Source organism: Salvia splendens, chromosome 16, assembly GCF_004379255.2.
Source record: "Salvia splendens isolate huo1 chromosome 16, SspV2, whole genome shotgun sequence".
In the NCBI taxonomy this organism is placed as follows: Eukaryota; Viridiplantae; Streptophyta; class Magnoliopsida; order Lamiales; family Lamiaceae; genus Salvia; species Salvia splendens.
The window spans coordinates 26,186,674-26,199,072 of record NC_056047.1 but is presented as its reverse complement, the minus strand read 5'-3'; the positions used below and the strand labels follow the sequence as shown (position 1 = coordinate 26,199,072).

Here is a 12,399-nt window from a genome sequence, read left to right as displayed (position 1 = left end):
GTTTTGAGGTTGACTAAAAATATGCGAGTTCTTGGTATTAAATCTGGCGAGGATGTATCGAAATTGAAGGCATTTTCTAAGTGGATTGCATCTATTGGAGATGGAGTTATTGGTAGTCCAAATGATGGTGAAGTCAGTGTTGATCTTCCTACTGATATTGTATTGCCCGATAGTGGTGATCCTCTATAGAACATTGTTACATCTATTAATTCTTCATATATGAACAATCAAGATTTGAGTTGTCATTCGCATGATCGAGCTATACTTGCTCCAACATTAGATGTGGTTGACTTGGTTGATCAATATATGATTTCTTTGGATCAATCAGACGACCGTGTTTATTTGAGCTCAGATAGCATATCTAAGTCTGATCAAAGTTCTAATGGTTTCGCGGAGATAGATTCGGTAGAATTTTTTAATAATCTTAAGTGCTCTGGTACACCAAATCATAAGTTGTTGTTGAAGGTTGCTACTCCTGTTATGCTATTAAGAAACATAGATCATGCTAACGGATTGTGTAATGGGACACGATTGATCATTACGCGTTTAGGTGATCATGTTTTAGAAGCTAAAGTCTTGAATGCTAATAATCAAGGCCATAAAGTGTTGATTCCTCGGATGCCATTAACACCTTCTGATCCTAGGTTGCCTTTCATGTTTCAACGTCGAAAATTTCCTTTGTCGGTGTCGTATGCTATGAAAATTAACAAGAGCCAAGGTCAATCTCTTGCGATTGTGGGATTATTTTAAAAAAACCTGTCTTTAGCCACGGCCAATTGTATGTTGCTGTGTCTAGAGTCACAAGTCATGAGGGATTGAAAATTTTGGTTTGTAATGATGAAGTTTCTGAGTCAATGTATTCTACTTTTAATGTTGTTTACAAGGAAGTTTTCCAAAACTTATGAATGAATATTTTGTTATTTCCGGGAATACGGAATACAAGTAAGAAGCCATATCATATTTCAGTACTTACTTTTGCTTTATTGGTAAGTGCTTTTATTGATTTTGTCTTTGTTTCTTTCATCTTCAGGGTCAGGAGAAATGAGCTGGCAGTAAAAGGAACCATAACATTTGATGCAAACAACACTATCACAATTTCTCCTGTGAACTTCGAGTAAAATCCAATCCTTAAGTTTATTTGATCCCCCCCTCTCTGCAGGTACATTCCTGTTGTAGGTTACTAATAATCATGCTCACAGTTGAACTATATGCTTTATCACATGTTGATGATGTGTGTTTATACTTTTTTTTATTTGATATCCAACATATTCTAACCAGTGTCAACAAATTTGAAAAGCTGATTTTTTTTAAATATTTGACACATAGTAATTAGATATTATATATATTTTTTCCAAAAAATTCAATATGTGGTGTAGCACGGGTGAGAAATATTATGTTTCTCACATCCAATATAGATGTTGCCTTCCCATGCTTGAATTAAGATTATAGATTAATTAAACTTTAAATAATAATAAATTATAAAATAAAGAAGAGAAAAGAAGAGACATTAGTCAACATAGGCTTTAACATCTATACGATCTAACCAATCTCATTAACATGCAACACAAGTTACTTAAACAAGTAAGCATCAGTCAAAGCAGACATTCACCATATGATTCATGGGATTTTATCTAACATTCAACCGTAACAAATCATCTGGCAAATGCTGTCACACTTACTACTAGATGATCTACCGGAAATAATTCATAAAAACAATACGAAAACGGTATTAAACAATTCCAAGAAAAAGCACACATCTTCCGTCCATCATTATTTAAAGTATATCTCAAGTTCATAATCATCTCACCCCAATAGGTTACTCAAATAAAATTAACAAAATCACTTTCACTATTATTAGTTACTATTCACGGCAGAAAGCGCTAACTTTGAAAAATCATTCTGCTCGACTCATAAGTCGGAAACCAACGAAACCAATTGTAAAAGATAAGAAGAAAAGTCTAGTTTATGAGGATTTATTTTTTAGCTTGAAATTCCTATCTGGTTTATATTTATGGACATTTTTCCAGAACCGGCCAGAAACAGGGCAGTCCTCTTAGAAAATTCATAATATGGGACGGAGGTAGTATTATTTTTCTAAAACGAGTGCAAAAAAGTAAATGTAATTATTAATATGGGACGGAGGTAGTATTATTTTTCTAAAACGAATGCAGAAAATGAAATGTGACAAATTTTCAGAGACGGAGGAAGTAATCAATATGCAGCAGGAAATATTGTTCAAACGAAAATGGCAACAATTGATATGAGGTTATCAGATACAATTGCATCCGCACTTGAACTATCATAATTTATGAGTTACATAATATATGCATGTAATTGGTGGAAGATAGTAATTATGTAAGATTATTTAAACATTTAAAATTGTTAAGTTATCATCATTTTGATGACTTTTTAAAAAATAATCTAGTGTGCCAAGTTTTATTATACTACTCACTCCGTCCCAACTAAGTTGATTCGTATTTATTTTTGGAATGTCCCAACTAAGGTGAGTCATTTCCTTTTATAAAAAACAAAATATCCAACCAATCTTACTTTATTCTGTTACCTACTTTACTCTCTCTTTATCTCTTCTATTTTAGTCATTCTCTCATACTTTTCAACACAATTTCTTAATCTCCGTGTCCAAAAGTTTTGTATCAACTTAGTTAGGAGGAGGGAGTACAATTAATAACCTTTGTTCAGCTCATTTTATACATTTAAATACTTTTGTTCAAAGTTCAGCTCATTTTATACAATTAAATACTTTTGTTCAGCTCATTTGAACCAAATATCAAGCTAAATGATCCATGAGTTACTAAATCTTTATCCATTCAAATTATACCATAAAATGTACTCCCTTTGTCCCACTACAAATGGAACCTTTTACTTTTTGGGTTGTCTCATTAAAAATGAAACATTTCCAGAAATAGAAACTACACTCTCTCTACTTTTTTTCCTCTCTTACTTTACTCTCTCTTCATTAATTCACAAAACAATACTACAAAAAATCCAGTTTTGAAAACAAATATTTTATATTTAATGGAACGCAGGGAGTATTACTTATAAGTTATTCTCAGATGGACATTGCTAAACCTGCAGAAATATAATCTGTAAGGAGAGTTCCTTATTAAAGAGCTAGACAGGCGAAAAAATATAAAATGCTACTAATATACTTCATTGCTAAATCTTTAGAGGAAAAATGATATTAATGTACTTATGAATTAATGTAACTTCCTCTGGAATGAAAGAGATTAACTCGATATACAAAGCGACATTTTTTATTTAAAAAAAAATAAGGAGCCGAATACAGTTAGTTGCACTTATAGTTTAATATTCCTCTATCCTAAAAGAATATACGCTTCGAATCGACCTAAGTTTATGTTGGAATTATATTTGGTCAATGGAATTTGACCAATAATAAATGTGACGAGACATTTAATTTTGTAAAATTAAATGCAATAGCGACGATCTACTTTCGGAGTAAATGATCGTGGTATATTCATTTTCTCTAAACCGATTCCCGGTAAGTGAGAAATTATGAATTAAAATTTGTCACAATTGTGAGCTATAAAGGAGCTATGAGATAAAACCAATGGATTAATTAAAAGTGTTAAATACCCACATTGGTGGAGAGACCTTGTTAAACATATATTTAACAAGATGAATTATTACATGTAATAATTATAGTGGACTAAGATGGGATGTAGAGCCCACACACGCGTGCTGCCGTTGCCGCGTGCCTCGAGCCTCGAGCTCATGCTCGTGTCCTTGGACTTGGTCTAGTTCTTTTTAGAACACTAACGTTTCCACGTCAGGGAGCCAAGTGGGATGACACTTCGTTAGTATGACGCGGTAAAGCCAACGTGGCTGACACGTGATGAAGTCCACGTCGTGAACGAACCTAGATGCACAGCGTGTCCCGATACGTTCGTCCAGGATCAGCCTCTCCAGCTCCCGTAACGGCTTGTAACCCCCGGCGGTTACAGTCAAACCATTATGACACTCATAATGAGTGTTGACTCCATCAATTCAAATGAGTGGACTGGCCTATAAATAGGTATGCATTCCCTATATAACCACAAACAAACTTAGCATATCATTTGCATAGCACTCTCCCTCTCTTTGCATAGTCTTCCGTCGAAGCTCTACCGTCGCCATCATCCAGTTAGCCGGAGTTTGTTATGTTTGCGGTGCTGAAACAAACAAGACGAAGCCGTTTTATCTTTAGGGACGACACGCCAATCCGAGAGCACTGGACTCCTCGACTCGGCTTACGTCTACGGTTTAGAGTTTCAATTATTGTTTTGATTATTTCTATTCAGTTTATTGTACTTTTATCTTCATTCTTCACTTGGGTTGTATTACGCCCGATTAGTGTATCTTTGTATCACAGTAATCACTGAAAACCAACAATCGCAAGACGAGATACGCCCCGTTGAAGAAGGAGTTTAAACTTTAAATTGAATCTAAAACTTTCGAAACTAATACCATAGCTTGGAGATGGATCCCGTCGCTGCGTTCCCCGTTGCCGCTTTCTCCGACTCCAACATCGACGTGCCCACTATTCCCCCGTTGGGTCCCTGTCTGGTCCCTGCCGTGTCCAATGTTCCCCCGCTGGGTCTCTATCGGGTCCCCGCCATGCCCAATGTTCCCCGTCGGTCCCCGTTGTGACCGCGACTCCCATCAAGTCCACATCATTACCCTTGATTAACCAAGCGCCATGGGCGCTTTCTAACCATTCGGGTCGCTGGTGCATCCCCCTTGGGTGGTTCCGATGGTTCCACATTAAGTGGTTCCATGAGATCCTTAATAGGATCGAGTGTTGGACCCTTGGGGGTCAACATGGTGTTGGGGCCTTCGGGGCCAACACGTAAAATGAAGATTCCACTGTTAGTGGTTCCGCGAGATCTTTCAATGGATCGTGTGTTGAGTCCTTTGGGATTGCCATGAGTGTTGGGGCATTCGAGGTTAACACACAAACTGACGGTTCCACTATTAGTGGTTCCGTGAGATCCTCCAATGGATCAAGTGTTGAGGCCTTCAAGGTTAACACGTGTGTTGGGGCCTTAGGGGGCCAACACGAGAACTAATGGTTCCACGTTTGGTGGCTCCATAGAATCCTCTAATGGATAGAGTGTTAGGACCGTCGGGTCCAACACGAGAGTTGATGGCTTTGCAATCAACACGACTGACTCCAATGTGGGGGAGAGACCTTGTAAATAGTCAATGGTCGGGAAGTCCAACGAGGCGTCTCCCGTCATCCCCATGGATAGGGTCGTTGGGCGTGTCCCGTTCGTCGGAGACATGAGGGACATTCGACTCCCGTCTTTGGCATGGGAAATGTCGGGAGACATTTCTTACCCGTCAGTGTCTTCAAAATGTCGGGAGACATGGGGAGACATTTCGCTCCCGTTAGTGCCTTAGAATATGCCGGGAGACATTTGGCACACGCTAGTCCCTTAGGAAATGTCAGTAGACATTTTGCAACCATCCGTCTCTTAGGAGATGCCGAGAGCAAATTTTACACCAGTCGGTCTCCCGTTCGTCGGGATACATGGGGAGACATTTGGCTCCCGTTCGCCTTAGCAAATGTCGGGAGACATTTGGCACACGTTGGTCCCTTAGAAAATATCGGGAGAAGTTTGACACTCGTCTGTGTCTTGAAAAAATGTTGGGAGACATTAGGCACCCACCAATTCCATGGGAGATGTCGGGAGACATTTGGCATCCGTCCAGATGTCAGGAGAAAGATGAAGCCACCAACCAAGAAGCTTGGTGGAGCCAACTTTATCAAACATGCCAAAGGCAACATAGCCGCCGTAGTAACTGAAGAAGTCAACCACGTCGAGATTAAAGGTGGTTGGTATATCGACACGGGCGTCACTGCCCGTGTGTGTGCCGATAGAAATAAGTTCTATACTTACAAGACTGTTGAGGGGAGGAAGCTCAACATGGGGAACCAAGCCTAATCGGAAGTTGTCGGCGTTGGAGATGTGGTCTTCAAGATTACGTCCGACATGACAATCACTCTGAAGGAAGTGCTACATGTCCCGGACATACACAAGAACCTAGTTTTGGATCAATACTTGTAAATAAGGGTTTAAACTTGTATTTGAGTCTGATAATTTCTATGTGTATTTAGTTTGGAAAACTTATCGGGAAATGTTATGTAACCGAGGGTCTTTTTAAACAAAGTGTATCGGCTATTCGCCTTGTTGAAAAGTCATTGGCTAGTAATGAAAGTGCCAATACTTCCTCTTATTTGTGGCATTATAGATTAGGACATGTGAATCCTAATGCTATAAAACGGTTAGTAAACTTAGATTTATTAAAGATAAATAAAGTCAATACCCAAACAAATGTGAGATTTGTCTTGAGGCGTAAATGACTAAGTTACTGTTTCATTATGTTGAACGTAACATGAAACCCCTTTAAAATTCACATTGTTGTATGTGATTTAAAATTCACGCAAACTAGAAGTGGTATAATATACTCTATCACATTCATAGATGATTGCACAAGATGTTGCTATCTTTATGTTTAAGAAGTAAAGATGAAGCAATTGAAGTGTTCAAAAATTATAAGAACGAAGTCAGGAATCAACTTGGATAGTAAATCAAAATGATAGAGAAGGCGAATATGTGGCCCCGTTTGAGGAATTATGCAACAATAGTAAGGATATCACTCCTTATGAGTTGTGAAAGAGAATGAATCCATCCTACAAATACCTCAGAGTGCGGGGATATTTGGCAAAGGTGATGGTTCCTCCGTCGAAAGAAGTTACAATCGGTCTTAAAACGGTTGATTGCATCTTTATTGGGTATGCAATTAATAGTATTGCATATCGATTTGTTGTCTACAAGTCTGAATTACAGACTGCGACCGTAGGAACAACAATCGAGTTAAGAATGTAGTATTTCTTGAAAAATACATTTCCTCACAAAGACAAGGAAAATGTTGCATCCAATTCTGAGACGAGAATTTAGGATGAAGTCATTAGTTCTGAATCAGCGGATGAAGCGCCAAAATCGCACAAGCGAACAAGGTGTGATCCAACGATACAGTACTAAGACGTCGTAGTATGGTAAGAACACCAAAGACCTTTGGTCCTGACTACATTGTTTTTATGTTGGATGAAAAACCAACATCAATAAAAGTAGCCTTTGCTAGCCCTGACGAGTTGCATTGGAGAAAAACTGTTCAAAGCGAAATCGATTCAATTTTGCTAAACCACACTTGGGTGTTGGTTGATCTACCTAAATTGGCTAAACCTTTAGGATAGAAATGGGTCTTTAAAAGGAAGTTTAAGGACGATGGAACAGTTGATATGTATAGAGTCTTACTGGTTGTCAAAGGCTTTAAGGAAAAAGAAGGGTACAATTTGTTCGATACCTATTCACCTGTAACGAGGATTACATCAATTCGAGTGCTTCTCGCGATTGCTGTTGTGCACAATCTTGAGATTCATCAAGTAGATGTTAAAACGGTGTTTCTAAATGGTAATTTAAGATGAAATGTATATGGAACAGGCTGATGGTTTTGTAGTACCTGGACAAGAGAAAGAGGTTTGCAAACTGGTTAAGTCCCTCTATGGATTGAAACGAGCATCGTTGCTTGAAATTTGATAGTGTGATGTTATCAAGTGAATCTAAAATCAACGATTGTTACAAATGTGTCTACATTAAGAACACTGATAATGGATACGTTATAGTGTGTCTCTACGTTGATGACATGTTAATCATGGGTTGTAACACCCAAGTGACTAACTATACGAAAACCATGTTAAAGAGAAATTTTGACATGAAGGATATGAGTCTAGCTGATGTGGTTTTTTGGAATGAAGATTCTAAGAAAACTTGAAGGAATCATCTTGACACAATCTCATTATGGTGAGAAAGTACTAAAGAGATTCAACGCCAATGATGGCATGTCGACTAAGATGCCTATAGAGCTCAATGTTCACTTGAGCAAAAACAAGGGCGAGCCCGTTACACCAGAAGATTATGCACGGGTCGTTGGGTGCAGTATGTATTTGACTAATTGCACTAGACTTGACATTGCTTGCATTGTGAAAAAGTTGAGTCGTTACACGATCAATCCAAGTAAGGAGCATTGGAAAGCTCTTGTAAGAGTTTTGAGGTACTTAAAGTATACTCAAAATCATGGGCTACAATTTTCGAGATACCCCCCGGTACTTGAAGGGTAATGTGATGCGAACTGGATATCTGATAACAAAGATTCCCTTTAAAGAAGTGAATATGTCTTTACTATTGGGGGTGGTGTTGTCTCGTGGAAAACCATGAAACAGACATGTATAGCCCGATCAACCATGGAATCGGAATTCATAGCTTTAGATAAAGCTAGTGAGGAAGCCAAGTGTCTTAAGAACTTGCTTGAAGATATTCCATGATGGTCTAAGCCAGTGCTTCCAGTGTTAATTAACTGTGAGAGCTAAGCTGCTATAGGAAGGGCAAATAATGGCTTTTACAATGGTAAGTCTCGACATATTCGTCGACGACATAATACTATGAGACATTTGATCACAACAGAGGTGATTACATTTGACTATGTGAAGTCATTGTGTAATCTAGCGGATCCGCTCACCAAATGGTTAAATCGTGATCAAATGAATAATTTGCTAGAGGGGATGCGTTTAAAATCCACAACATAAAGAATTGTTATAGTGGTAATCCAACCATGATGACTGGAGATCCCAAGAACTTGGTTCAATGGGAAAACTAAGCTATGAGAGTTCGTGTGAAACACTCATCTATATCTATTCTCTAAAGAGCAATAGAATGTTGAAAAACTTGCCTATTGGTGTGGTTAAGTCTATGACTTGTAATGATTCCCAAAGGATCTCTAGGAGATTGAGTTCTCAAGGAGACCGAGTATGACAAGATACTCGACTAAGAATCGCCTATGTAAGTGGGAAGTGTGGTCGCTTCATATAACACACTTATGAATCCAAAGTGGTGTCCAAGGCCGCAATGAACACAAAACGTGAAAACGGATGAGGTTGAGGTATTTAAGTGTTAACATCATTGTCTTGGTGCACGCCGTGGAGGAATAGTTCAAAGCATCGCGCTACTAGGCTGCCTCTGTATCCGATGGTGTTGACTATGGATGGTTCAAAGCCAACAACTACCTATCCTTATGCATATATACCTCTTGAGGGTTGGGCTTGTGTCTGCATACATATGCATTTAGCAATTTTCCCTCATGTGGGGGATTGTTGGAATAGTATTTAGTCAATGAACTTTGACCAATAATAAATATGATGGGACATTTAATTTTATAAAATTAAATGCAATAGCGATGATCTACTTTTGGAGTAGATGACCCTAATATATTCATTTTCTCTAAACCGATTCTCGGTGAGTGAGAAATTATAAATTAAAGTTTGTCACAATTGTGAGCTATAAAGGAGCTATGATATAAAACCAATGGATTAATTAAAAGTGTTAATTATCACTCATTGGTGGAGAGAACCTTGTTAAACATATATTTAACAAGATGAATTATTACATGTAATAATTATAGTGGACTAAGATGGGATGTAGAGCCCACACGCGTGCGCCGCCGTTACCGCGAGCCGCGTGCCTTGAGCCTCGAGCCCGTGCTCGTGTCCTTGGACTTGGTCTAGTTCTTTTTAAAACACCGACGTTTCCACGTCAGCGAGCTAAGTGGGATGACACCTCGTCAGTATGACGCGGTAAAGCTAACGTGGCTGACACGTGATGAAGTCCACGTCGTGAACGAACCTAGACGCACAGCGTGTCTCGATACGTTCGTCCAGGATCAACCTCTCCAGGTCCCGTAACGGCTTGTAATCCCCGGCGGTTACAATCAAGCCATCATGACACTCATAATGAGTGTTGACTCCATCAATTCAAATGAGTGGACTTGGCCTATAAATAGGCATGCATCCCTTGCATTCCCTACATAACCACAAGCAAACTTAGCATATCATGTGCATAGCTCTCTCCCTCTCTTTTCATAGTGTTCCGTCGAAACTCTGCCCTCAACATCATCCAATTTGCCGGAGCTTGTTATGTTTGCGGTGCTGCAATGAACAAGACGAAGCCGTTTTATCTTTGGGAACGACACGTCAATCCGAGAGTACTACTGGGGCTTATCTCGTCTTGCAGAAAGAGGACTCCTCGACTCGGCTTACATCTACGGTTTACAGTTTCAATTATTGTTTTGATTATTTCTATTCAGTTTATTGTACTTTTATCTTCATTCTTCACTTGGGTTATATTACGCCCGATTAGTGTATCTTTGTATCACAGTAATCACTGAAAACCAACAGTTTAATGCAAAATTGATAAAGTAAGAAAGAGGTAGAAATAAATACTAATTAAACTATTGTTAGTGTAGAATGAGTCTCACATGTAAAAGAGTTTCCAAAATGAAAAAGTGTATATTCTTATGTGATGAACTAAAAAGGAAACAGTACATATTCTTGTGGGACGAATGAAATAAGATTTATCGCCTAATTCAATTTAAAATGAAGAAAAGAGAAAGAAAATAGGAGACCTCCCACAAGAGTTAATTCTAAAAATGGTAATTACAGCCTACCTAAATCAGAGAAGAAAAAAGGGACAAACATTAAGAGCAAACTAAACAAACTAAAATAGGGTATTTTCAATTCTGTTGTGTCTGTTTAATTTAAAGATATACTTATGGCAACCATTTAAAGGAACATTTTTGGCATTTTAGGTTATCCACCATATATATAACCATTTACTTTACTATTTTTAATATACGTACTTCACGTTTCATTAATTTTTTGTAATCACAATTCATTATAAAACTAATTCTATAAATAACTTTCACTTTCCCCATTTACTTTTTCTTCATAAAACAATTTCTTAAAATCCGTAACGAGTCAAAATGGCTCTTTAAATGGTAGACGGGGGGAGAATGTTTCTTCAACAAATATTGGGTGGTGAAGTAGCCCAGTTCCATATCTTTTAAACACACACACACCAAAACCCAAAAATCATCAAGACAACTTTATTCTATAGTTAATGGAGGGTTTTTTAGGGTGATGACAGAAGTATAGGGAGTACAAAGGACTGAGATGCATAACTTGCAACTTCATCATCTATGCTCTCTATCTTCTGTCAACAACAACTAAACCCCAAACCTCTATCTAACACAAATTTATATGCATTTCAGCATACTTTCATTACTACTATGCTTCCCAAGATTTTTAGATCAGAAAGAGATGCAATATTCAAAATTTGGTATGGTTTAATATTAAATTTCTTTTTTTATCAGTACTAATGGGAAATTAAGAGATGTAAGAAAACAAGGTGAAGGAAAAGAAGGTGATGACAGAAGAATAGAGAGCACAAAGATTGATATACATATTTTTTGTATTTTCATCATTTGTGCTCTCTATCTTCTGTCAACTCATCACCAATATCGTCTCACCCTACTTTCTTTCACTCTAGATTTTACACACACATAATCGCTGAAATTAAAGAAGAAGAGAGGTAGAGGGAGAGGGGGGAATGGGTGAGTGTTAACTGAGACTCAGATTGTATGATTTGAGGCCTTCTCCAGTCCCTCTATTTATAGTGACTGTGAATAAATGAAGCAGATCTAGTTTTTGCTTTTATTGGCATACTATGTTTGTTAATCATGATTACCAATATGATGAGGTGAATTTGCTGATTAAGAGATTTGAAGAGAAGTGAGGTTATAGGGTTTGACGAATATTTTAATAAATTGAAATTCTCAGCGGTAGATTTGAGAATAAGAGCCTAAGTTGTGAAGAATAATTTTCTTTGCAGATGGAAGGTTGTGATTGAGCACAGTTGACCAAATTGTTATGTGGAGTGTATACATGTGAGGGTTTGAACTTAGTCAAATAGTGCTTTAATTTTGATCTGGGTCTGCTCTAATATTGGTTGTCTGGTCTTAGGTTAAGACTAATCTGGTTATATTATTTTCAAATTTACATTTTTGTACTAAAAACTACTCCTACAAAGAAGGATTGCTAAGGACATTGATAGTTTGTGTTTCTAGAATTCTTTGAATTATTTTGTAAACTTGCTCGAATTAATTTTAACAAAATATATAAATAACCATACAAAATATTAAATAAGTCCCATTTATATCTAACGTGCATACAAATTAGATTTTTACTAGTATAATATCATAATAGAAAAAAATTGGAAAAAATGTGTTTTTGCGTGACATTAACTTTAGTAATCTTAAATCAAGTTTTTCTTTTTATTAAATGTCAACATCCATCATAATCTATTTAAATCTTTCACTAACTAGGAATTTATCACAAGTTATATTAATTTCTTATACTACTGATATTTATTATATCTGAATTTTAAGGATTTTGATCTAATTAAATATTTTATGTTCTATAAATAT

At 37.2% G+C, this 12,399-nt stretch overlaps 1 protein-coding gene across 1 annotated transcript; it reads left to right on the top strand.

Moving 5' to 3' along the window:
* Window positions 1–21: 21 nt before the first annotated feature.
* On the top strand, window positions 22–1,118 carry LOC121770416 (ATP-dependent DNA helicase pif1-like). Its single transcript, XM_042167147.1, has 4 exons — window positions 22–175; window positions 233–718; window positions 885–942; window positions 1,031–1,118. The coding sequence occupies exons 1-4, from the start codon at window positions 22–24 to the stop codon at window positions 1,116–1,118; spliced, it is 786 nt and encodes a 261-aa protein (XP_042023081.1).
* The last annotated feature ends 11,281 nt before the right edge of the window (window positions 1,119–12,399 follow it).